The 27,809-nt window shown below is 40.2% G+C and overlaps 1 protein-coding gene across 8 annotated transcripts in view; it reads left to right on the top strand.

Moving 5' to 3' along the window:
- The window catches only part of nrxn3b (neurexin 3b), a 420,898-nt gene that overhangs the window by 358,354 nt on the left and 34,735 nt on the right, over positions 1-27,809 (top strand). For 7 of the 8 annotated variants that reach the window (XR_014771924.1, XR_014771923.1, XM_084737531.1 and 4 more), the window contains 2 exons: positions 12,896-12,985; positions 14,714-15,024. Coding sequence is in view for 6 of the 8 variants with exons in the window: in XM_084737531.1 (XP_084593657.1) it covers positions 12,896-12,985; positions 14,714-15,024 (401 nt within the window). In the remaining 2 variants the exon portion in view is untranslated. The remainder of the gene's footprint in view (positions 1-12,895; positions 12,986-14,713; positions 15,025-27,809) is intronic. The other variant, XM_084737532.1, reaches the window with a different exon arrangement.

Here is a 27,809-nt window from a genome sequence, read left to right as displayed (position 1 = left end):
CACCTAGCGGGGTGAGGGAGTGAGAGAAAGGGTAAAGGAGAGGAGGAAGGAAGAGAAAAATCCTCTCCCGCTTCTACTTAACTATCCATTAAATTAAGTTGGCTCTCCCCGTCTTTGATACCTGTGTCTCCATGCCAGCCGGCTTTAGAGAGGCCACCTTTGTTTCCTTGTTCCCTATTACCCACTCTTCAATTTCACTTAGTCAAACAGAGCAGACGCACAGGGAAGCAACATGGGCACAAAGTGGCAGTTGAGGCAAGGAGAAGTTGGGATGACAAAAGATAATATGAAACTTTATTGATCTCCGAGGTAAAATTGTGCCATAGCAGCAAGACATAATTGGACAGAAACAGACGCAGAATAAATAGACAATGTTGAAGATTAAACAGAGCAACATTACCAGAAGTGGAGCTAACGTGAGCAGAAATGTAGCCTTTTTTTCCAAACACTGGAAGACAAAAACAGTGCAAAACTGCTGATGCTACCCAATGGTAAGGAGCAAACAAATAGGAGTTGATCCCTTTCACTTCTCAGCCCTATGTCTCAGCAGCCCTACAGCATGCTCCGTGTTGCATGCCTTCACTGACAAGGACAGAGCAGCATCCTCTCCTGGCGTGACCTGGCACGCTGTTTTGGTTTGGTTCAATGCCAGCGCAGGTGATGTTAATCTCTTCTGTCTCTGGCTTTCTTTTGCCGTTGGCTGTCTTTTGCTTTTCTTTGAACAGATAAAGTCAGACGGGTTTCATAACTGTGTCTCAGCCACACTTATACCGGAAAATACTGAGAAACTCCATAGCATGTGGCACACAACAGCATCGTCTCCATCACGTAGACGTAAACACTGAGGGAACCGAACTAAATGGATAAATGTGGCTGCATTGTTGTACAGAGGTAGTTTTTCTGTTGTTGCTTTAGATCACAGTCTTGTCTTACATGATAATTCTCCATCTTTAATGGGCAGTAATTTCAGATGCCCTCTGCATTAGCTTTCAGTGGTTGTTTTCTCAACCATCTATCAATACGTCTGTCATAATCCATGATCCAAAGCCATCCAGAAGTCACTGCTAAATAGCCTTTGGGTTTGCATCTCGTTTTAAGTAATGCACAACATAAAGAACTCAGGCTTTTCAGCTTTGGATTCCTTCCAGGTGATCCCATTGAGGTTTGTTCCCTTTTCTGTCCGCCTGCCATTGTCTTGGAATGGAGTTGAGGTCGAAGGATCGAATGCGTGGTAATTTCTTTTTCTCTTCTGCACAGGTAATTTGCAGGGCACTCAGTGATAGTAATTCAACGATGATTGATTTTTTTTTTTTTTCATCCTCCCTCCCTTGTAAAGGCGTTGTCATCTCATGAGTAATTACATGTTAGGGTGCAGACTCATCGACTGCTTTCTCACACTCCTAATGCTTAACTTGAAAGCAGCAGAGCTGCCGCCACAAGGCTCTCAGGTCGTTCAATAAACAGTTACCGGATCTGGGCTTGCCCTCTCTCCCTGGTTGGGAATAGGTGAAGACAAAAGGTGTTGGTGGATTGCTTGTCATTCCGAGCTGCTTGCAAAATAGCCCGGGGCGTGAAAATTGGACATCTCAACAGCAGTGTTTGAAAAGTTGGACCACCAAAGTATAGAGGTGTTAGGATCTACTTTAAATGGCAGCAGGAGGCTTTTTACACCAAGACCTGGTTTTAATTATTACTCAAGCAATGTGGGGTTAGATTTGCACATATCTCCTTTTTCTTAGGAATGTCTTCTTAATAGGCAGGTTCACTTCATTACAACTTTGCACTTATTTTTGTAAAGTCTACACTTGTTCTAATACTGATACCGGTATTGACCTAAAATGCTGGTATTCGTATTGGCAAATACATGTCTATGCACCAATCTGATACCACAATCTTCATTAACCCCGAAATCGGACACTATTACTTGCGCAAAGCAAGTTCAGCTTGCTTTCAGCTATCTGAATCAGTATGAAGAGGAAAAACATTTCTATTCCAGTCCTAACAATTATAATAATGTTTCAGAGATGTTTCAATCCGGTTTTTTCCTTTCCACTGCCAATTCCTATACCTTTGGGCATCTGTCTGATATTAGTGCATTAAAATCTGTTTTTACGTTTTGTGTTTTTAACAGCTGTATACTACTAACCCTGTGCAGTATGTGATAAGATTGCCACACCTGCCTCAGGTTAAAAAAATGGCATATGGGACACAGTGTCCTATTTTCAGGACCTATAAATTATGCATAGACATGTGTACTCGCCGATACTCGATCTAGCATTTTAGGCTGTATCGGTGGCATTTCTGTGTCTGTATCAGAACAACCCTAAAGTTAATTACTGATCACCCAGGAATGTGGCAACACTGCTTAAAATTAGTCAGATGGGAAAAAAAGCATGAGCAGACAAAACAGATCTCCAGATTACCCAAAATAATTTGGAAAAGAAAATGAGAGCAAACAGTTAAATTACCACCCAAACTGACCATTTAAACATCTATTGCAATGTATTGAACAACATGTAAGTTTGTGCACACAGTGTCTTTGCACGTTAAGAGATTATTACCAACACTTCCTCTTAGATAAGCTAACTAAACTCTGTTTTTTTCATATTGTAATGTATTACAGCTTCCAAGTCGACAATTTAAAATAAAAGCTACAAAACAATACAAGGAAATTAAACTAGAGAGAACAAAAGCACTGTCAGACAATTGAGAAGGTAATTTAACTAAAAGTCATTGAGATGTCGTCACAATGTTTAGATCTCAGGAGCGAGGGCAAGTGATACAAACACACAGCTCATATTCAAGTATCAGATGCAAATGGTGCTCCAAGTCATTTGGGCAAACCTTGTGTAATGTTGGGCAAAACCAAAGAAGATGCACCAGCTGCACTTGTTTCATATCGAGGACACTGTTTTTGACTAATTGAGTCTATGCATCATCTTATACCTTCTGCCTGAATTAATCTCACTCCAAAAAGCATCCAGCACTTAATTAGGTATACCTGTAAATTTTCATGCAGTCCAATGCAGCAGCACAGCCAGAAATTATACCTTTACAGAAATAATAATATTAAGTTTTGATTGACACTGACAGAGAGGTGTTAATTTAACATATGTTTATGATCGAGGTTGTATTTCACAGCGGTTAACCAGACCGCATTGTGTGTTTCTGATGTTTTGTCCAACCCTGTTGCAAACATGAGGGGGTAGAATATCAGAAATACATGTCAGTATAATGTGGTCCAGTGCAACACCACCACTAACAATCTTATTGATAAACATACAGTTAAATTACACTATTCAAAAAGTTTAAAAGCTCTGTGGCAGAGCTGTTGTACTTGATGTCATTGAATTGAGACATTGCCTCTTCCCAGAGCTCTGCTGGTAACTCTGCATTCAAGTCGCTCCCTAAGTCTTTCTTTTTTTTAGTCAGAAGAAACAGAGGTAATGAATGAAGTTAAATCTGACACTAGCTGCTGAAAGACGCAACTTGAAAGACTGAATTTACTAAATAATGGAATGAATGATGGCTGGCTTGTTTACAACCTGTCTGATCCTCTAACCACTTGTTTTGTTGCCCCGTCAGACTTCATTGTAACAATGTGACTGTGTTCCCAGCAGATCTCAGTAATTACTTAGAGTTCAATAGCAGAAACGGTGACTAAAACTACAAAAAAGGACCCAAACAGAATTATCTTTAACTAAAAACTGTTGGGCCTCTACAGTTCAACACAGTGAAGGCAGAAATAAAGGAGCAAGAGAAAGGATGACCAGTGGTTAATATCATAGGCCAAGGACCTACAATGCAATGTCCACTACTCCCACAAGACATCTGTTTTAAAGAACCAGTGTGTAGGATTTAGTGGCATGAAGCAGTGAGCTTGCAGATTATGAAAAACGTGTCTCACCCTCTCCTTCCAAGCATGTAGGAGAACTTGCAGTGGCTGAGAAACTTGCAAAAAATGCAGAAGGTCCTAATTAAATCCAGTGTTTGGTTTGTCTGTTCTGGGATACTGTAGAAACATGGCAGCACAACGTGGCAGACATCGCGGTAGAGACGCATGCCGTCTGTAGGTATAAAGGCTCATTCTAAAGTAAGGAAAGCACAACAACTCATATTTTCAGGTGATTATACACTAATAAAAACATACTTCTGAATATTATACTCCATTTCTGCCATTTTCTGCCAGTAGATCCCAATAAATCTTACACACTGGACCTTTAAATACCTTTTTGTAAACTAGTATTTAATCTTCATACAATTTACCAGTAGTGATTATCAGAAGCAGGTTTACAGGATAGGAATTGTGCATTGTAATGCCTGTAAATATTGAGAAATAAAGTACTTCTGCGCCTCACAGTCCCATTCTTCTATACAACAATATAACCACACTGATCCCATACAGCAGCATTTCCATCCGGCTTTTGCAGCTTACACATGTTCAGTGTGTGTGTGTGTGTGTGTGTGTGTTTGTGTGTGGGCGTTGAATGTATGTGTGACTGCTTTGTCTCTCCCTCTCTCTAATTATTCCCCTCCTCTAACAGTGCCCTCTCAGATCTTCAATCTTTTTTTTCTGTCCTCAAATTCCTTTTTATCCACGTTTCTCGTCCTTTTTTCCATTCGTTCTTCATCAGGGCGGTGCATCTCCCCTACGATTGTGTGTACTTTTGTGACAACCCACATTACTGCAGGGGCTCGTCTTTGTTTAGTGAGAGGGTTCCAGTTTCCTTATATAACAATCCGAATCCCTGTACTCTTTGATTTTGGATTACATGATGTTTTTGCGTGAGTTTGAATCTTTGATTCAAAGAATTACTAGACCGAGCTGGGCAGAAATTGTGCATCACACTTTGCCGGAGCTGGCTGAGGTTCAGGCGTTGTCTCAGATGAATGACCATTGGCCTAACTACTCTGCATGGGCCTCGGGGAAAGTGTGTCTGCGTGTGTGTCCCATTATTTGCGGTGGGTGCAAGAGGGTTGGTCATAACGAGAACGGCCTTGTGTTCATTTTCAGACACACATGCACTCGAACACACAAAGACCTTTATCCATGCACCGATGCACACAATGTTACAACTCCTGCAACCTGAAACAGACACAATGAGTTGCGCCGTTTCAAAATATCTGCCAATCTTTGTCTTGAAACACAGACAAAACAATTCCTCGGGAGCAAGATAAATCCCCACGCGTCCCCGGGGCCAAACATGATTAGCTCTATCTGAGACCCAATCTCTGTCGCTCTCAGAACTCTGACTAAGCTGAGTGTAGAAGCCGCCAGTCTAATTCATCCTTTCAACACCATAAATTTCAGAGCGACCTGATAAATGATGAATTTACTCCCTGGCTTTGTCTGACATCTGAGAGAGAATGGAAGGAGGATAGAGGGAAAAGCAAAGCTGGAGAAACAGAGCGACATGGGTGAATAGAAAAGAAATGCAGCCACTGAGGGAATACAGAAGCATTTAATGGAGTAGATGACAGGAATAAGTTGACAAAAGGGAGAAAGAGCTGACACGTAGACAGATAGATGGGTTGAGAAGAAGAGAAAGGGAATAAAGAGTGAGTGAAAAGTAGATAAATGATACCAGGATTGTGGCTGCAGAAGCTGAAGAGGCCTGATTCTTCAGCCCGAGAAGAGCAAGGAGGGCTGATTGCATTGGAGAGAGACAGAGAGAAAGAGAATCACTGGGTGCAGATGAAGAAGCAGAGTGTAGCTGGATGGATGGTGCACTGAAGAGAAAGGAAGAAGAGGAAGATAGTTAGGTACAGGCCTGAAATTTGATCATTCATTCATTGATCAGGGTCAGGGCAATTTGGTCTTTGATGTTGTCAGTTTTGAAGCACAAAGGCCAAATGCTAGGGCAGAAAGGCCATCAAACATTTTTTCTGTCTTTGCTAATTTGTTAACACGAAGCACGGGGACTCTGGAGGTCAGTCAGAGGTCAGTCTATATAATGACATCATACTAAACAGAGTCCAATATATAATGAGTCTCAAAATAATAAGAAAATAACGATCAGCTTTCTCAGAGTAGTCCCTGAATAATAAAGTTTCTCATTACTTTGAGACACGAAATCATAATTTTGAGATAAGTCATTATTTTGACATACTGAGTAATTATTTTGAAATAGTAAACTATTATTTTTCGATAACAACTCATCATTTTGAGATAGCAATTTATTATTTGGAGACACTAACTCATTATTTTGAGATAATGAGTCACTATTTTGAGATACTAAATCATTATTTTGAAAAAAGTCATAATGACTTTCCAGCATCCGGCAGCGCAATGAAGAGGAGACGAGCGTATCTAACATGGATCTACCTTTTTGTCACTTTTAACAGAGACTCCAGTCTGCAGTGTAAACCACAGTTGTAAAGGATCAATAGGTTCATTATTAAAAAAAGTTTATATCACAATGACACTCACATCTAGTTTCTTTATTCTCTATTCCATAGTTTACATTACACTCAATAGCTTGATGGTTTTTCAGCCATTCATACCAAAAATACCAAAATTAGCTTGGTCAGTGTGGGCACTGTGGCTGCAGGACACATAATTTTTGGGGGGAGCATAAGGCCAAACTGAGGGGCACAGTGGCCAGCCATGGTCATTGTGGCCATTGTGAAATGCCTACCTAGTCTGGGTAGATGAATGAATAGGCAGACAGAGAGAAGAAGAGGCAGGGATGAAAGTCAGGTGTAGATTGGAAAGGAGGTGGGCGGTGTAGGATATTCATAACCAGAGGGCTGCAACAGCTAGCTATGCTGAGTTGAGCGGTGGAATGATGATTTTTGGACTGGGCCTCAGTATATCAAATGTACTCATCATCCCCAAATGGAGAGAATGCCAGGAGCCTGTCACGGTAGCCATTTTCACAGTTTTGATGCGCTCTCAGCACTGGCCCTGTGATGGAACCCCAGTGAGATTAGTCTGGCAAGCAAACTGAATAGAACGAAGCGACCAACCAGCAGATGACTGTCACCGTGCCAGTGTTTGTGTTGACTGAATAGCTGCCACCAAAGGGGAAACATTTAGACATTGTTTTGGCTGGGAGAAAAAATGGCGAGGGCATTCATTAGGGCTAGAAGAGACGCACACAAACTGTGAATAAACACAAAAACAGCAACAAATTATAAAAAATATACTGTAGGTCTTTTAAAAGATTAAACAGGTCTGCATTCAGCCCCTCAGCTGTGACTATGCATGCTGCAGATTGTGAAATATGCATGACAAATTCTGAAATACAGTGTGCTGCAGAATAAATAAGTTTGTCCACTTATGCGTTTGTTTATTAGACAAAAAAATCAATTTAATGAGCTAAAAATGTCAGCATACTTAAAGGTATACAAAGTATGTCAATAGTGCACAGTAGGAATAATTAAGAATAATGTCATTTGTATGTAATTGCTATCTCTACACATAAGAATAGTGATGAAATCCTGGAACAGCTCTTCTCATCATCAAATATTCATGACTAAATAAATAGAGTTAAAATACAAAATAAATGAATAAATAAAAAACATACAATCCATATTATTTATTAAAGGAACAGTGTTTAAGATTTACTGGGATCATTTGGCAGAATGCATGGAATATTATTGTATTTCCATTAGTGTATAATAACTTGAAAATGAGAAAAGTTGTGTTTGTGTTACTTTAGAATGAGCAGGTCCTCTTCCACATAGTCCACCATGTTGAACCGCCATGTTTCAACAGTAGCCCAGAACAGACAAACCAAACGCTGGTTCTTTTTTGGTTCTCCTACATGCTTGGAAGGAGAGGGTAATGCGAGGTGTTTGCAATCTGCCACTAAATCATACACACTGGTCCTTTAACACTCAAACAGTCAGTTTCATTAGGACAGTGTGCGTGTGGTTGTATCAGATTTGTCTGACAGTCAACAAAAGCAGGCAACCATGCAACTGTCAACACATTTTGATTCAGACATTGTTGAATCCCGATTGGTCGTGGGAGAAAATAGTCACACACAATGCAAATAATATTTTAATATTTTACCAGCATTTCGACATGACAGTCTTCTTCAGGGTTTCAAAGGACAAAGCAGCTCAACTTATTTGCATTGTGTGCGACCTGTACTTTTTCATGGTCTGCACCTCTCCAGTACTGGGGCACCTTCCTCCCTCCCACCTATCCTCAAATCCTGATTGGTCCACATAATTACAAGATGTTACCTTTCTGTACCTGAACGCTTCAAACAAAAACTCTCTCTCTCTCATGTGAAATAACTAACTTATTTCAGCAGATTCTTTTGGATTCAACTGTTTTCCACTCAAAAAGATCCTAACAGCAGGAATTGTGACACCAGGTGACAATTAGGGTATTATGGGGAAATAAAATGTTCTAATTTACTAACAGTAGCACAATAAAAGAAGAGCAATTAAGTCAGGAAATTATATGTATTGTTGTTTTACTACATTATTACTCAAAAATTGTAAATTAGAACTAAAACAAAGGCTGATTTTAATCTTTTTTGTCCCTGGTTAGATGATAAAAGGCTCCTCAAAGAGTTTATTTGCACAAACAGATAAAAGTCGTCCTCAAATTGAATAAACCAACACCAGTTTGATTGATATGCCCTTGAGTGCACAATAAAAACTTGATTTGGGAAAATTAACAGATTTTGAAATATCACAACAACCCAACACCAGATTGATTGTGACTGCAAAAAAACAAAAACAAAAAACATTTGTTTTTGCAAATGACCATAGCTCAAGGTGATTTGACCAAATACATTTATTAGATATTGATATGTATCCATATTTCAACAACTCTATAGGAATGACTATTGGTACTTTCACAAAATACAGTAAGATTTTTGATTAATATACTGTTTATATAACAATATTAAAAATCTAAGATGGTATGTAGCCTCATTTCATGATACAATACAATGCATATATATAGCCCAGCCATAGATGAGCTATTCATATTTTATATACAACAGCAGAATAAATATGCACAAGGAAGTACACATCCACCAATAAATAATGCCACAGTATAATACACAAATCATACAGTTAACATTAGCTAACGTTAGCCACCCTAAGCTACTTACCCAGACCAAGGCTGTAGCTGTAAAACCCTCAAGTGTGCTCATGAACTCAACTTTCCATTTTCTAAAAGCAAGAATTGTGTTATTTCTTATTTCAAAAGATGCATGATAAGGGAAAGTGGGCTGTCTGTGCCTGAGATTCATAACAAAACCATTATAGCATAGTGATGTGAAAGTCACGAATCGATGGTTGAAAACGAATGACTCCTTTTACTGATTTGGGAGTCCTCATCTCCACTGACTCGTTCACTGACTCGCTTGTTGCTCACACTATTGTGCAGCTCTACATTAACTGTATATGTGAAAATGTATCAAGTTAATTACTGTATTCACCAGCCTTTTGAGAAAAGCAACTACTATTGGCACTTTTTTCAACTCAGTACTCAGTACCAAATCCCGCCTATACTGCAGGCAGTCACCACCCATAAATGAGCATCCTAATTCTCACAAAATGGCTCGTTTCACTGGAGGGTGGAGAGTGAAACCGGAAGTAAGATGGCTCAGCCTGCAGAAGTCTCAGGTGTGCATGTTCTGAGGGCGGTGTGTGATTCACCAAGTGCTGGGTGACTGACTTGGTGAGACACTTAAAAACCTGATTCACTTAAGTGAGTGACTCATACAAACTTATAAACAGTCCATCATCCCATGTCCGTTATAGAAAAAACTAAACAAAGCTCACATATTGCAACCCTCAATTTACTGTTGTTATTATTTTTGTAAGTGCATAGTTGTCAAAGTTTAAAGGGTATATAATAAACTGTAGATTTTAAAGTACATCAGATTGGGCTCTGTGGCAGTGACACAACATCAAACTCATAATGGTGCTAAATTGCTCTTTCGCCATTGCAGTGCTGAAAGGTTGATGAAAAACCTTTGAGGAAATATCTGTCCACTCTGCTTTGAAGAAAAAAAAAACCCCCAAACCTTGAAGGCAGAGTGATTTTATAATAAACAATAGTGCTGTTATTGGCAAGGTCATCCATTCTGGAGTCACCTTTAGAAATTGAATATCAAATTGACAAACTAGAGAGATTTTTCTCATTAGTTGGACAATTAGCTTGTGGTGTATTCATTACAGGGGGACTGTCACCTCATTAATCACCTAGAACAATGTAAGAGCTATACCTGAGACCGAGTCATTAGCAATGCACGGCGAGCTTTTACCTGCCTCTCTCAGTTTCAGTCGTGATTTCACTCCCGCAGAGTGAGGGACAATATTCGTGGCGGTTTGTAAGACTCCTCATATTCTCCCTCCCGTTATTCCCGCCCCAGTCCTCAACCTAGACCTCCAAGCTCTCTACACTTTCCATCTGTCCGTTGGTTTCACATACAACCATCATGCCTCCCTCTGTGGCCCTTGTCCAGAGAAGAGTGTATTTGGCTGCTGCCCGAAACCTGCTTGAGATCAAAGGAATGGGGAGGGAGTCCTGCTAGTAGCTGATTAACCTGCTGGCACGCTGCAGACACAGTCCTTTAGCTCCTTGAGCTCCCTTGCAGCCATATCCACACTCCTTCCCAGCTGGCTGTAAACTGAGCTCTTGGCTGTTTTTTTCTCTGAATATGAAAGCTAGGAAAGAGCGATAGAAAGATACAGCTGAGAGAAGGGGAGGAAACCGAGACAAGCTTATGGTTCACCTAAGTACTTTGAGTGGCTTAATGAAAGGTTTAATGTAATTGTGGTGCATTTAGTCCCTGTGTACTATTTTAATAAGCAGGTGAGAACAGAACAAAATTTGAAATCAGGCATGTAGCAAGTACCTGAACAAAGAAATAACATAAAATAAGATACTCCAGTGGCAGACTTGGGTTGTCTGAGGGGCAGGGGCAAAAAAAATATAAAGGGCACCAGCTGTATTTGGTGGGGCCCCAGTGCCCTTAAAGTTGTGATGCATTTATGGTACGACAGTTCCGTTTTTATCCACTTCTGTCCCTTAATTTATCTACTGGAAGGACACCATAGTAGGCACTTTATCACATTGTCCTGGCCATCGGGCATTTTTACAGTTCCAATCCCTGGCTTAGATAAACATTCTTTAATTATGTGACCTAAAGTACAAAAACTCCTACACCTCTGTAACTCACTGGAAGCCCTCCCTATAGGGCACTTTAGCATGTTTTGTTCACCAGACGGACACCCTAGAGGACACTTTATACTTTATACATTTTCTGCCTTGAAAGACCACCCAAGGGATCACTTCATTACATTTTCTCCACTGGAATGGCACTTTATTCATCTCTGAGAAGAACACCCTACAGGACACTTTATCATGTTGTGTCCACTGGAAGGGCACCCTAGAAGACACTTAATCACTTTTGGTCCCCTAGAAGGGCACCCTAGAGGGCACTTTGCCACCTTATGTCCACTGGAAGGGTACCCTAAAAAGCACTTTGTCACATTTTCTCTACTGGAACTTAGGTTACTTAATCATATTTCCTGCATTGGAAGGACATTCTAAGGTCCATTTCTTCACATTTTGGCGACTGGAAAGACGCCCTAGAGGGTCTTGGTCACTGTCACTCTAGATGACATGTTTTTTCGACCCCCGATCCCACCCAGTGACATGCTCTAAAGACAAGCTTGATAGCCAGAAACCTTGAGGTCACACCCTTCATCAGATGGATCCTCATGAGCGTGTGTGCGCGCATGATGTTGTCAATAGATAAATCACCTGAGAGAATTCTAGCATCCATTCTCGACACATTTCCAGAAGACCTTTTCTCACAATTACAAAGCCTTGCCCTTTCACTTGCGTTATAAACGATGCCGTACTGGTGCCTTTTTTTCCCTCCAAGTATCTTCCCACCTGGGTACTGAGTGACATCATGGTGTCCTTCATATTTCTATACAGGCTTCATAGTCTTTTGTCATACCTCGAAGTGTTTGAAGACAGAGCTGAACGTCTCAATTCTCAGTGTCGACAGAATCGTGGCGCCTTTCAGAGGGAATGCCTCTGTGATTGTCAGACAAAATATTGCATCCTGGCACATACACAAGGAGAAATCGCTTCATGCCACAAATAACACACAACATTCCCTGTAAAAGGCGGTCTATTATCCATAATTTGCATATACCTGGAACATGTTAGCCACAGTCTCAGAAGAGGGGAATGTGGCAGCTGGGGTGTATCGCTTTTTTTGTGCCCAAAAGGCCTCCCACCATGTCAGTAATGATCTCATTTGTATGCATTGTCCTCCTGAAATCTGTGTCACTGTGGGACTTCCCTCCCAATAGGTCTGCCATACTTCAAATTACCACTTCCTTCTCTATCGCTGGCCTCCCTCCCCCTGCGAACCTACTACACCGCTCCTTCCTTCCAAATAAGCTTCTAAACCCAATCATGATTTGGCCCTTGAAATGCAAAAGCAGGTGGTGTCCAGTGGGAGAATTAGTGCACATTAATTACCCCCAATTTGCTTCAGAAAAAGGCTGTAAATGCATGTCTACCCTTTTTAACCACTTGATAGCCTTCTTTTTGTCTTATTATGTAATATGATGAATGTATTATAGTACTTGTTATGTAGACTGTCATGCATTTCCTATGTTTTTTAACCTATTCTTGCAGGTATTTATGCAATGTGTCTTTTCCATAACAGCTATTTCCATGGATATTTTTGTTAAATATAGGTGTGGAGTATGCTATATAAATATGAATTTAAAAAAGTTAAACTAAAGCTACTTGAAAAAAAAAACATCATAAAGCTTTTATAAATATTTCTAAACAAAGATAAAACTCTTCATAAACCACTGTATAAATGTGTGATGTCTGTTGCTGTTGCCAACTGTTTCAAGCTGTTTGTTAAACTCTCAAACTTTAAAGGCAACAGCGACATTGAGCGCTATCAAATGGCAAATAAGAAAATCCCGTTCAAATATACCCGGCCAGTAGAAGATTGGCTTCAGGAGAAAGGTAAATCTTTATCAAACTTCTAGAATGTTTTTCTTTTCTTTATTCTGTCATCTCATCGGCTTGTTCCCTTTCAACCTCTGAGAATGAATAACCACCCCTTAAACCCTTTAAAAGACAAGTAAAACAAAGCGTTGGTGTCTTTCCTTTCTTTTTTGTTTTTAGTCTCTTTTTTTTTTTCTTTCCCGTTTTTGTCATTGTCATCTTTTTAAATTTTGTTGAATCATGGTGTCCAGTTAAAGGGACTGGGAAGACATTTTTATAAACAGTGCAACAATAAGATACTCCTAATCTTCTTCTTTTTTTTTTTTTTTTTACAAAATTGACTAGGAGACAGCATTATCTATGCTGCAACAGTAGGCCCGATTGTTTTGAGAGGAGAATTAGCTCCCTTGGCTCAAATCCTCTGCAATGTTTGAGAACAAACTAATCAGTGGGCATATCCCCCTGAAAACTTTCCAAACAGCAGGTGCTTCTCCCTGCTGTAATTTATCTGATTGTAGTTACACACATCACACACGATAAAATCCTCACTTGTTTGGTGATGGAGAGCTAATTGGAGCCTTTTTGACGGCAAAGCGTCACAGCGAGCCTGCCAAGGTGCGCTGCGCCCTGATGGAGTTTTGCTTTTCAAATCACTGAGATGATCAAGTCAGCACCTCATTTATGATTTAAAACATTTGCGGGGCTTTAAAAAAAGGTGGCTCCTCCTCTTTTTTTCATTTATAATATATAATAATATCATCATAAACAGAATTTAAAGTTCATTGCACATAAATATCTTAACCTGATTATAAAGTCCCTTTAACAATCGCTAAAACACAGACAGGTCTGATAAATGCCATTACTGCTGCATGCATGACTCCACACATGCTATTTCATTTTGTGATATGAACGTCCCGTCCCTTGTCATTCCATACCCGACGTATTCTGTATTATAATTGTGCAAATGCCGCAAATATAACAAGCCTGCTGTGCTATGTGTCTGTAAATTATACAAATGAGATTTTTAATTATGATTCCTGTATTGTGGAAGTTTGGTGTATTTTCATTTCTTAATTAATGCATGAGCTGTGTGTGTTTTGACAATGATATTTAGGCTTCTCCTAATGAAATTCACCATGACATGTTGTGAGTGTGTATTGGTCGTACTTTATCATAATATGCCAAAGCCTATATACATATTTATTAATCATTTTACCGCATGAGTCTACTGTTTTGTCCAGAGAATATTAACAGTGCCTGTGGAACGTGTTCCAGCTCATTTTTCTTTCTTTCTTTTTTTCACACCTGCATGTTCCCTTATGATAAAGCTCTTATAGCTGCATAGTGTCTGTTGTTTTCAGCCTTAGTGGCCTCTTACAGGGGTGCTTTTTCTCGTATATCAAAGAGAAAAAGCCTTCCTTCTGTAGATAACAGTGCATATAGCTGCAGTCTTTAATGAGCAGAAAGGTGGGGTTGTCGAAAACTGATACTTTGGTTACTGTTTTCAGTATTAAAGCATGTTGCATCACCATTACTTTTAACCATTTCAACTCCATCCATAGTCATTTAATCGAGCAGTAAATTAATAGTTTTAACAGATATATTAATTCTTATTGCATCTATCTTGCAGTGAAAGTGTAGCTCCTCTTAAAGGCGATGCATGTCAAAATAAGAGCTTTTTACTGACAGCTTTATAAATTTTCCACCATAAACATTTTAACACCCGCTTCCCCCCTCCTGCGCCAGGCCGGCAGCTGACAATCTTCAACACCCAGGCCACCATCTCCATCGGCGGCAACGACCGGAAGCGACCCTACCAGGGCCAGCTCTCCGGTCTCTACTACAACGGCCTCAAAGTGCTCAACATGGCCGCCGAGGGCCATGTCAACATCAAGGTGAACGGCAGCGTGCGCCTGGTGGGTGACGTGCCGACCAGCAGGGGCGCGGCACGCACCACTACCTCGGTGCCGCCGGAGATGTCCACCACCTTCATCGAGACCACCACCACGCTCTCCACCACGACAACTCGCAAACAGCGCTCACCCCCCACTATTCAGGTAAGGCTGGTTCGAGACGAGGACAGATGTGACCTCTGTTCTATTGCTTGAAAAAAGAATGAACATGGATGGCCCTGAGATTAGAGGTACAATGATTAGTGAATGAAAATACAATTAGTTCCCAATGATTTTGACAATCAGTTAATCGTTTCAGTCATTTTTTAAAGCAAAAATGTCAAACATCTGCAGGTTCCAGCTTCTGAAATGTAAGATTCTGCTACTTTTCTTTGTCATTTATGATAGTAAATGAAGAGTGTTTGGGTTTTGGAGTGTTGATGTCACTTTGGGCTCTGGGAAATAATGATAGCATTATACAGTAATTTGGAGATTAAGCAGTAATGTAAATAACTGTTCATTGCAACCTGACTAGAGATGTTCGGCAACTGCAATACATATTATGTGTTATGTAATTCACCTGCTTGCCAGGAGTTTGATGGAAAGATTGATACCACTCTCATATATTTCCATTCAATATGACGCTACAGTTAACAGCTAGTTAGCTTAGCATAGCACAAAGACTGGGAATGGAGGGTGAAAACTACCCAGACTCTGTCCAAAGACAACGAAATCCACCTAATGGCACCTCTAAAGCTCACTAATTAACATGTTATAGCTCTTGTATGTAACCTTTACACAAAATAAAGTATAAAAACAACAATTTGCAGTTTCATAAGGAATTATTTGACAGGAATTATTTCATTTGTGTCTTTCTTGGTTGGGACCAATAACTTCCAAAAAATATCCCAGCTCCTAACTCACTGTAAAGCAAAAATTGAATTGTTTCTTAACTCTAAATTGTTGATACCAACTAAACAAAGGTATCCCGGCACGTTTATTAGTGAGCTTTAGAGGTACTTGTATGCTAAGCTAAGATGATAGTCCCCTGGCTGGGTGTTTAGCATACAGATGTGAAAGTGGTATCAATCTTAATATCTCACTCTCAACAAAAAAGTAAATAGGCATATTTCCTAAAATATCAAACTTCTTCAGAGTGTTATGTGGAGTTCAGTTGCTTTTGTCCTTGTAAGCAGTCGCCCATTTGATAATTTTTAGCAGGGTGGATTGACTCAGTTCATTTCATTCAACTGCAACTTACCAACTGACACATGAACAGCTATTTTTATTCTGTATTCTCAAAAACTTACCACCACCTAGGCCTGTATAGTTTACAGATTACTATAGATCCAAGACAAATCAAAAGTCCGTCTGCTACTTCAGCACCATGGACAATGGCGTGGATTTGCCAAAACACAGCACAGTTAGGATATTGATATTTCAGAGCCATGGTCGGGGCCACAAATTCTAAGTTGCATAAGGATCAATGAGTCAGACAGACTATACAAACATTTTCATCTAAGCAAGTTCCTCTGCACTCTCTCTATTACTAGAGCTGGAGAGAGGGATGGCAGGTAAACAAGGGGAATGCACTTTGGTCATTTTGCTAACAAGGGGAATGGTATTCCTCTACTTATTGTCTACTGCTCATAGGAGAAATGGATGGCTGGTTTCTGAGTTGTGTGGAACATAGCCTGAGTCTGTGGGCTAAATGTTTTGTTTCACTGATAATCAGGCTTAAAAATGTGACAAAGTGAAATGTCAAAAAAGCAAAAGTCCTCTCTTTCCTCCTCCACTATTTCATGTGTTTCTGTGACTTTTTCGTGGCTGTGCGTGGGTGGATTGTAGCAGCGCTGCTTTTTTCCCTGCTTCATCAGTCAAGGTCAGGATACTGTATTTTTCATTCTATCAGGGATTGAAGTGCTCCTGTTCATTGAGGTGTGCAAAGCCGGCCTTGCCACTGCTCCCTTTCTCTACATACCTCTCTTTTTCTGTCCGTCTCTCTCTTTTTCTGTCTCTGTCCGTCTCCATCTGTCAGTCACCCAATCCAGCCTAAAAGAGGCCTTTCTCCAATACGTCCTGAGTCCAAGCCAATGAATGTCACCGCCATGCCAAGAAAGTAATCACGCCGAGCAGTCCTTTGACACCCAGAGGACAAATTCAACCATTCGTTGTTCATATTAAAGCAATAACTCTCCCTTAGGGGTGAAGCAGGGTTGGGGGAGAGGTTGGCTGGTGGACGACAGACAGGGACCGCTGTTATCAGCCTCTTCACCTCAATGAGAGATTGCCTGGCGTGCAGTGATGATGGCCCTTCATGTCAGTGCTGACACTTGTGTGTCTCTATCAGTGCAGAGCCAGAGTTAGAGCCGTTAGAAAGCCACTAAATACCCCATGATTTGGACTGGACTGACGAGAAAGACCCCGTGTCAAGCCTTCATAGGTCGGGGGTGCACACACTTAGAAATAAAGGTGCTAACTAGAAACATATAGGGTTCTTGTCACCTTATGAGAACCCTTTTTGGTTCCTATACCCTTTATAAAGGTTCCACCTAGAACCCTTTCAGGGGGTTTTAATTAGAACCCAACATAAAGGACTGAAGAAACACTAGAGACATCTTTTAGGCCACCCACATTCTGGTTCAAGCACCCAACTTTGAACCGTTTCTGGGCATTTCCACCAAAAATTAATTGTTTCAGAACCCGAAAAGTTGGTTCCCAGCTGAAACCAAAAAAGTTTTCCTTGAGAACCAAACTAGGCGTGTCATATTTTACAGGTCATGGTATGTTGTGCAATGACTTCTATTGATTTCATCCTTGATTGTGATGATTCCACTTGAAACTGGTGGAAACGGGGCCAAGGTTCCAAGTATCTTGAATAGAACTATTTCAAGAACGACAGGTATTTGGTGGAAAAGGGCCGTCAGAAAGGTTCCACAAAGAACCCCCCATGAAACGTTCTACAGAGAACCCCTCTATGGTATAATGGCTCTACCCAAAAACCTCTTTGGATTTTCTGTCCAAAACTTTTCCACTTTCTGTGGGTGACAACAGGAACCAAACCCAGGTGGTTCTACCAAAATCCTGTCCCTATATTCCAAGGGTTTCATCTAGATCTTACCCAGAGAGCCCTACCAGGAAAAACCCACTAAGATGGTTCTACTGAGAACCCTTTTATACTCCAAGGGTTTGAGCTAGAACCCACAAAGGGGATTCCACTAAGAACCTTTTTATGTTCCAAGATTTACATCTTAAATCCACAAAGGAAATCTACCAAGAACCCCTTTTATATTCCGGTGGTTTCATCTAGATCCCACTCAGGGGGATCTAAAGGAATAACCTTTGTAAGGGTTCACCTATAACTGTCTAGTCTTCTGAGGGTTCTACAATAAAAGAAAAATACCATTTGAAACATGGGTAAACATTTGAATATTTGAGGGGGGTGACTTTTTAACACCCACACCAGTCAAAAAGAACTCTTACTTCCAAAAAGGGTTCTTTGGATGAAAAGGGTTCTCACTAGAAGAAAAGGTTTCTCCAGAGGCAAATGGTTATAGGTAGAGCCCCAGCTCCTCAGGATAAATCAATTTGGAACTGTTATTTCTAAGAGTACAGGTCTGGAGCAAAGGTGAAGCAGTCCACATCCAGTCTGTCTATGAGTAGCATCAATAATACTCGATGATGATGACTTAGCTGAGATACATTACACCACCGTCTCCAGCACCATCAACAAGGTCACATCAGATAAGAAAAAAATGTGGCATCGCTGGGAAAATGGCATTTTGTGTCATAGGCTATTAATATCAAAGGAAGTCAATAAAGTTCTGCGTGCCATGAAAGAGCTTTTATACACAGCACTCTCCTTTTCAAGGTGAAATGATGAAGCCATACCTCTTTTGTCAATGCCCTGCCAGATCATGCACTTTGGTAACTTAACAATAAAAATGTAGTTTTTTGCCCTCACTAACTTTTCACTTTACTTTTGTATTCCTTCTGAGAACGTGCCTTGCTCATTCTTCTTCCACCACCTCCCATGGCAGTGTCTGCTTTGATTCACACCGCTGTGTCACAGAATTTCATTTGCCAAGGCCTTTAATTTTGCTGTTCCCTAGTTGGCTGTCAAATACCGTGGTGTGAGAGGTAAGGAGAGGACCTGTACCAGTTTGGCAGATTTCTCCACCCCTCAGGGTAGTAAAGGGGAGTTGTGGGAGTTGAGCTATCATTAGTGATATACTGCAGTGCTGAAAGAGAGCTATAGGTATCTGACACAGTGCTGGACTCCAGTGACTGTGTGTGCAGCTGTTTAAGGAGTAGGGCGTGTGTGTGTGTGCGCACACGTGTAGACTGAAACGTGTGTGTTTTGGTATCTTCTCGCACATTTATTTTCGGTCCACTTCACCAACACTAGCTGTTTCTTTTTCAGAGGTGAGAAGTGACGAATCCCTCGATATCTCAGGATCAACAGAATGAGAGACAGAGGTGGGAAGTGGAGAGAACCAATCTCACGCTTAATTAATGATATCTCCGCTGGGACCTACCCACACGACAGACACGTTTCGTTTTCTTTTTCTCCCTCTCTCTGTCTGTCGCTGTGTTACTGACATATAGGTCAGGTGGTCCACTGGGAAACCAAAGACTAGTGTAGACAAGAATAAGAGTTCACTTCAGCTCAACCCAGAGACCAGGTGAATGAGGCTGGCAAACAGTAGGGCTGCAATGGATGACAAAACTCACAGTTTGGATCATTATTTTGAGTCAAGGATCGAATCATTTTTGAGGGGGAAAAAAGGGCTTCAGTTAATTAAAAAATGCACTTGGCTCTGATGTAGCAGCCTCTTTCTGTCTGTAGTCATCGCCATAGTAATGGTAAATATTAATAATACTCGTACAATACTGATACTATACTGTGTTATTGTGTACTATAATATATATCATAGAAAATTATACACTATACAGTATAATAATACTACACTCTGATGTCTCGTTTGATGCCCTGCCCACAGCACTATCTGATTGGTTAGAAGTCATAATTAATAGCCTATCAGCACTGAAGGCTGCGTCACAGCCAGGCAAAGAGACTGCAGCTGCTCCGGTCAGTTAACTATTTGTCAGCAGATATTGCCAAAGTTGCAGTAAACATCACAATCAACCCCCAATTCCAAAGAAGTTGGGGCGCTGTGTAAAACATTAATTAAAACATGATGCAATGATTTGCAAATATTTTTTGACCTACATTCAGTTGAATACAGTACAAAGACAAAATATTTAATGTTCAAACTGATTATCTTTATTGTTTTTTGTAAATGTATAACTTACAATCATTCTGAATTTGATATCTACAACATGTGCCAAAAAAAGTTGTGACAAGGACATGTTTACCACCGTGATACGTCACCTTTTCTTTTATCAACACTGAGTAAGCGTTTGGGAACACTAATTGTTGAAGTTGACGTTTTTTTCACCCCCGTTTTTGATAAACTACATCAGTGGCTCAACAATCCGGGATCTCCATTGTCTTATTTTGCAATAAGTGTATATTTACAAAAAACAGTGAATCATCAATCAATCAATTGTATACAAGTCAAAAATTTACAATTTTACACAGTGTCCCAACTTTTTTGTTATTGGGTTTGTATTTCTATGACGAGGAGCATGCTCAGTTTCACAGTTACACCACTGTAAATGCCCAGAATTACAGCCTATGGGGTTTCACTCAGTGGAGTCAAAATCAACAGCTTTTAAATCAGTTGCCCTTTCTTCTTTTAAAGACTCAGATGCCACAGTATTGCACTTCAAAGTAAAACAAATTGTGCATCTGTCTTGTCTTTTCACTGCAACTCTACATCAAGATTCAGGTAATTACTGTTTAAAGTAACAGTGGCAGCAAAACTGTATTTCACACTATGAAGGTTAAATTTAGTCTGCAGTTCACAGGTTTGCGAGGCTGTGGACCCACTAACAAACAGCATTATTTTTTCAGTCTTTTACTTTCAGTATTGAGAGATTTTCAGCTGGTTCTTAGCAAAGGTTCATTAGCAATACAGAAATTTAATTTCAATCCAATTTTCTGTAAAAACGAATCTATTGCTGCCTGAGAGTCATCACATAAAAATTCACTATAACAGTGATTTTAATGAGTTTTTGCCACGTCATATATGTTCCTCTATGAATATTATCAATGGTCTGAGACCTGGCATTTCATATATCAATAAGCAGGCTCATTCTCACGCCCACCCACAATCTCGCTCACAAAGCCAACTCATCATTCTGTGTTTCATCCACTTAGCAGCAGGAACATCTCTTTGATCATGTGCGTCACAAAGCGGGGTGACTAATGCTAACCGCGTTAGCTTTAACTGCACGCCCTCAACTCTATTCCACGTACTGTACTATATACAGACATTGCAATGTTTGTACACAGAAATGCTAATAACATGTTCTATGTAAGACAGTCACACTCAATATCTGCTCTATATCATCCTGGGTTACCACTGAAAAGTTAAGCGTGAACAAATCTCTCCCTCTCTGAAAAGCCCTTTACTTTTCTCCATTCCATCATCATAAATATTAATTAGTTCTTTATTGACTTGGCAAGACAAGTAAATAAGGTCTAGAAAAGGAATAATGTAGCGGTCAATATATATAAACAAGAATAATTGAATAAATATTGTCCTGTTATAAACCTGTTTAATTCAAGCTGTGTTTTTTGCCTCGAACAAACTCCTTCCTTCTTTTATGAAGTAACTTGTTCTCTGCTAAAGAATAAACAGTTTGACATTAGCTCTGCTGGCTGTCTGGGCTCCAGTGTTCATAAGTGGTTTGTGTTGAAATTTAAATGGCTTGACAATTATTTTGGAAGTCATACATAATTAAAATCCTACTGGTAGCTTGCAGCATGAAAAGCCAGTAAGGAGGATGGGAGATGATCTCTTATTAAAGGGGAACTCCACCAATTTTACACATCTAAGTCTTTACAAGTCTTGTGGAGTACCACTATGTATTTGAAAAAGTTATATAAAGCCTTTTGCAACTCCACAGGGAGCTGTACAAATCTGAAAAAATTGCTTAAAGTGATGTCACTTGAGGTAACGGTGGTTCAATCTGACAACTACAAGTTTTAAAATGAAAAAAATAGGTGGTTGGAAAGAAGTGACCTCACGAGACCTCTGTGGCCTGCTCCTCATCTCTGTGTGAGTTTAGTCACTGCATTAGCTGCTATGAGCATAACACCTGAATCTTCTAAAGATTTTTGTTGGCTGTAGGTGCCAGGTTTTGACAAGGAAGATGAATGAGAGGAGCAAAAAAGAATTGATCTCTGGTTCTGCTGCATTGATTTTGATCCCTTTTTTAACTGTCCATCACTGTCTGACAGTGTCAAAGGAGTGCAGTGCTAAATCAAGGGAGTGCTCTTTTAAAAGCTGAAAACTGCTCTGTACCCTGTTATCAAAAAGGAAAGTGAGTCAAAGTGATGGGCGCTTTGAACTTATACAGTGGTTGAACCCGGTGTTCCAAGACTTTTTGCATCATGACCCCTCAAAAAGAAGTAATGTCTCACATTGCATGTGTCAGTGAGTTGTCAGCAGTGTTGGGCAAGTTACTGATATTTAGCATTAGTTACTTCTCTCAGAAGTAATTTAATTACTTTAACAATTACTAGTTACTAGGGAAATTAACTTTTGTATTACTTTTACATGTGTGCTTTAAATCTCTTATCAATGCACACATGGCTATATTATTTAAGTGACAGCTGTCAGATTTTTATCTATTATTGTACCCATTATCGAGGACCACCAGAGGGCAGCAATGACTAGTGTTTTGTCTGTAAGCTACACTATAATGGTTTAGACGCTAGGATTTGGTAGAAAAAGACCACAGATTATTCTGGATATACATGTCAATCAAGTGTTGCTGAAGTAGTTACTAAATAAATATATGGTGTACAGTGTTTATGATGAAAAGTGAGCTCACTTTGCCTGAACTGTCACCACCGTAAGATCAGGTGACATTACAGCATAGATTGGACAAATCCATCATTTTGAATAGTTTGTCTGCTACGTCTGCTGTCCTCTGCAATTGTCCAGTATTGTCATCTAAGACAAAAGTAACAAGTAACCAACCTGTTTAAATTTAACTAATTGTAATTGTCTTGTTTATTTGAAAAAATAATCAGTTGCATGTCTACCACCAAAAGTTGTGGGACGACAGTTCACGTTAGCACTAGCCGTTTGCAGCTGTATCTATGATTTTCAGGCATTGAATAATTTTGGAAGGAAACAGGAAGAAGTCAGGTGTGTGTGTGTAGTAAATCTGTGTTTTGCCATCTTTCTTATCCTGTTAGTCATGTCTCGATCCCTTTGATATATCTTGTAGCACCCTCAAGGTGTCCCATTCCACTGGATGGGAACCAGCACACAATTCAAAGTTTTGAGTTAATGCTCAATTGTGAGTTTGGAATTTTGGAAATTGTGAGTGTGTATTTTTACAAATTCAGGATACAGTTGATATAATCCATGCAATGTACTTCTAGGAGTGCTGATGTATTGTATTAGTTTCTCACTGCAAATGCATTCATAATCCCCATTTTTCTCTTTACATTTACTTGTACTGCTAAAACTAGAATGTTTGGAAGCTCACGATGAGCAATTACAACATAGAGCTACATATAGGAACTGGAGTGAAAAGTCACAATAAACTCCAACCAGTAAAGCTTGTTATATGGCTACCTAAGCCCCTCAGCTCTGCAGAATTCTGGTTGAACCAAAGAACGGATTTTACGCTCGCTGGTTTGATGTGGATAGTCATTTTGGGAACACTCATTTATGCAAGGCTCTCTATCAGGGGAGATCAACGTCTCTCGTTCTCAATTAACTCGTGCTGCTGGCCTGAGATGTTTGGGAACAATTAGGAAAGGAGGCTGCAATCTAGAGTACCGTGGGGGAAAACAGCTGAGGGAGAGACACTGAAAGTGATTTGCATGGTTGCTGTGTTAAAGAAATTGCTCGCGTCCATCATCTTCAACTGGCCTGGTGCTCAGGAGACGGGAAAATGAGAGGTAAATTGTTTGCAGTTTAATTGGCCTTCTTCTGCTGAGAAGCGGCAAATAATGCCCTATCAGTGCGCTTGGATACACATTGCATGATGAAAATAATATTATGTTGAAGTGACGTGGACTCTTCCAGAGTTTTTATAGATTTGTATTTTACATTTTTTTATATGAATTTATATGAGTTTTTTGTTTTCACTTTAGTTTCAGTTGGTTTCCAGAGTGGGTTTATTGGTTCCAGTATTAGTTGTATTTTTTTTTTTTAATCATCATTATTATTATAATAAATAATTACAGTTATTATCATTATTATATGGAGGTTATGTGTCAGGGTCAAGATTTAAGTTAAATTCAAAATATGTAATTAAATACAAACACAACACTTTGTGAATGCACTTGGCTCACAGACATGTAGACACCCCAGTCTCAATAAACATATGCACCCATGCCTGCATGCTTGCTGTGTTGACATATTCATGTCGTTGCGTAACAGTGAAAACAACAATTCCCATGATTCCACACCACTTCACATCAGCTACCTAAATCTTTTGTTATTACTTTAATCTCAGAGACAACCCTAGTGGTAGAAGTTACATGTTTTGCAATTCAGTGGTTCACACAAAGTGCTATCTTAAATTTGTCAAAGTTGACATAACTACTCAGCTATACCCATATACTTAAAACCATAATATGTAACATTATCACATTAAAGTGTCTAGACATATGTTATATATTTGATTTTAGATTTAATTTATTCAGTTTCCTGCCAGCCATTGCTCGCTAGCTGCCATAACTTACAGGAAAACAGATACATCAGAATGTGAATAAACCTTCAATGTTACCTCATCTATGAACATGATTTCTGAGTCATGTCAGATAAATATTCATCAAGTGGTTGTTCAGAAGTGATGATAACAACTCCCATGATCCCACAGTCCTTCTCACCATCACCTTTATGAGAGACCCTTAGTGGCAGACTTTACATATTACCTTGGACTCTTCTCTTTGGCATTGTGTGATTTCTGTATTGTCAGATTATTTCCAAGGTGTTTTGACAGATAGTGTGAGGTGAAGAGTTTCGGGAGTCTGGGCAACGTAACCCAAAGGTCATGAACCAGAATCAACTGGCACTGTTGCAAGATAAGATTGTGCACACTAAGCTGCAAGGATGCCCCCTTTTTTTTTTCCCGCTCTCACAGTTTTCCTCAACTTGCTTCTTTTACTCTGTCTATCTAAAGTGCATCAAGGATGTTGCTTAACGCCTGGGGATATATGATAATCACTGATTTATTCTCTCTTCATGAGGTAGTGAGGAGGGCGCTGTGCAGCATGCTGCTTGTCTCCACGTGGTCGTCTGCTAGATGATGTTTGATGAGTGTGTTCATCTGTGTGCTGATATGCTTATGTGTGTGTGCATGTATGCACAGGTGTGTGAGTGTGTGTAGGCGGCTCTGCTCCACTTCTCCACCTGCTGTCAGTCGTCTTTTCTTTTCAGTTAGTTAGTCTCTGTGATCACCTTCCCTCACAGCCAGACCTGCCAGTAATTGTGTAAAGGTCAAACTAGTTTGCAGGTATTCCTCGGGATGCTTCCTTTATTCCTTCCTTCCCTCCTTTTTTTCATCTCTCTTCATCAGTATCCATCTTTAGCTCTCCTTCTGGGTGCCCTGCTAGGCACCCCGGTTCTCAGTGAATTCTGGGAGATGAATGCTGGAGGTCCGCTATTTGCTCAGTAGGTCCAATTAGGAGACAGCAGACTGATGGGGACCCTGCTGATGTGTGTGGCTCATTAAAGCGATAGACGCACACATGCACACAGTTTGTACAAGGATCTTGTAATCTTTGTCTCAAACATCTGCATACTGTTACCTACAGTACAGTGTTGCGTCCTGTTTTATTTTGGTGTTTCCTGCTGATCCTGTTGTTGATCCCTCTAGGTTGATCATCTGATTGAAACACACCTGTGCTTACCAGCGGGCTGAGTTTGTATAGGCTGGCCCTGGTCAGGTGTTGTGTCCATTTTTTTGAGCCAGCCGTAACATCATAATGGTGGCTCATCCAGGATTTGAGCACTGGACCTCTTGAACCCCAACAACTCCTGGTATTGTGTCCATTATTATGTTCGATGTTTGAGCCAGCCCTAACATAATAATGGTGGCTCGGATGGGATTTGAACCCAGGACCTCTGGCACCCCAACACCTCTCGGTTTTTGTCTATTATTGTGTTCAGCCTGCCGTAACAATACATGCAAAAATTAAGCTACCATTATTTGCATGCGCTTGTAAGCACATGCACACGCAGATCTGCAAAAGTCCGTTATTCCTGTTGCCGTCACATCCACTCACATCATCAGAGAACAGAAGCACAATATCAGAGGAGTTTTGAATGTGTGCTGCCAAATAGTTCCCCCCTGCCATCAACATGACAAACTCATTCCAGCACTGTCATGGATTGTCTGTCTTCTCTGTCACCAGAGTGTTTGCGCAACATTCGGTTGTGACTTTCTTTATGAATTTTTCATGACGTGCAAGAGAATATGTAGAAGGAGCTATTTCCATTAGGCTTCTCGGTGTGAACGTGTATGTAGATGTTTGCAATTTCTTGTCTGTAGGTCATGTATTTGTTTCTTTGTGTGTGTGTGTGTGTTTGTGAATGTGTGTGTGTGTGTGTGTTCGGGGCAGTTTGTCTCTCAGTGTGTGAGAACCAGCAGCTAGCTCCAGGGGTTTTTGAACCACAGGGGTTTTTGTAATGGATGTCCCCCATGCCTCACAACACAGCTTATATAGATCCTCCGGGAATGCTTGTGCATGTATGTGTGTGCGTGTGTGTGTAAACCTGCTGTCTTGTCAGCCTCCGCTGTCACGGCGGGGCTCTCACACACCAAGGGGCAAGCAAACAGCACACATCAGTTTCACACATAGACAAACACACACACACTGTGCGGCAGTTTGTTTCTGAGCTGACCGGCAGGACATCAGCACATGCTCTGGGTGGTATACAGGCTTACCTCACGCCGCGCTGCCTCCAGAGATGGCTGACTGGTTATAACGCGACACACACATCCAACTAGTAACTCAAAATCACAGCCGACACAACAAAGTGACATTACCAGCTTAAAAACACAGGTAGTGCTTATGAACACCAGTTCCAGCTTGATCACTTTAGTCAAGAGAGTGTAATTGAGTTTATCAGAACAATTGCTGATTGAAAAAAGCTTCCCATATGTTATTAAATACTACATGTGAAATCCAGATTCTTCTTCTTTTGCTACAGATGTCATCTATCCCCAAGCACATGCCAGTAGTCTTGCATGGATTATCAAAGTGGAACAGTCGGTATTAAACCCTGTGCCAAGCCATTTAAAAAAGTTGCGTGGTTGCTCTGAGATCCCACACTCTTGCTGGTGTTTAATTAGCTTTTTTCCAACACAACAGTTCTGGGAACAAAACTATTATAAAAGTTAAACTCCCAATGCCAGCATTTTTTTAACACTTGTAAGTTATTTAATAGCACACTTTGGAAGTTACTGCTTTTCCTGTTAAAGATCACACTCAGAAATGTGTTTTTCTAATGTTTATGTCCCCTATAATGTCTGACCTTGACTATTCTGACTTGTATTTTACGCAGGCAAAATTTGTCACTAGAGACATCTCCTCTACTGAAGGGGGAGATGGCTGCGTACTTCCTTAAAATCTGGATTCAAATTTCTAAGCTAAACTTGGTGCATCACAAATTTGAAAGCCAATTGCTGTAATGCAGGTAAATCAACCTGAGGACTTGTTAGTACAGACAGCTAGAGGTAGCATTAGCAGTATCAGCCACTGCCAATTACAAGCTAACAAAAAATAAGCAAATAAAATATCCTTGCTACACTCACCATTATGAACATTTTCTAGTCGCCAATTTTAT

Source organism: Lutjanus erythropterus, chromosome 15, assembly GCF_056507025.1.
Source record: "Lutjanus erythropterus isolate fLutEry1 chromosome 15, fLutEry1.hap2, whole genome shotgun sequence".
NCBI classification, from domain to species: domain Eukaryota; kingdom Metazoa; phylum Chordata; class Actinopteri; order Lutjaniformes; family Lutjanidae; genus Lutjanus; species Lutjanus erythropterus.
This window is presented reverse-complemented; position numbering and strand designations above follow the sequence as displayed.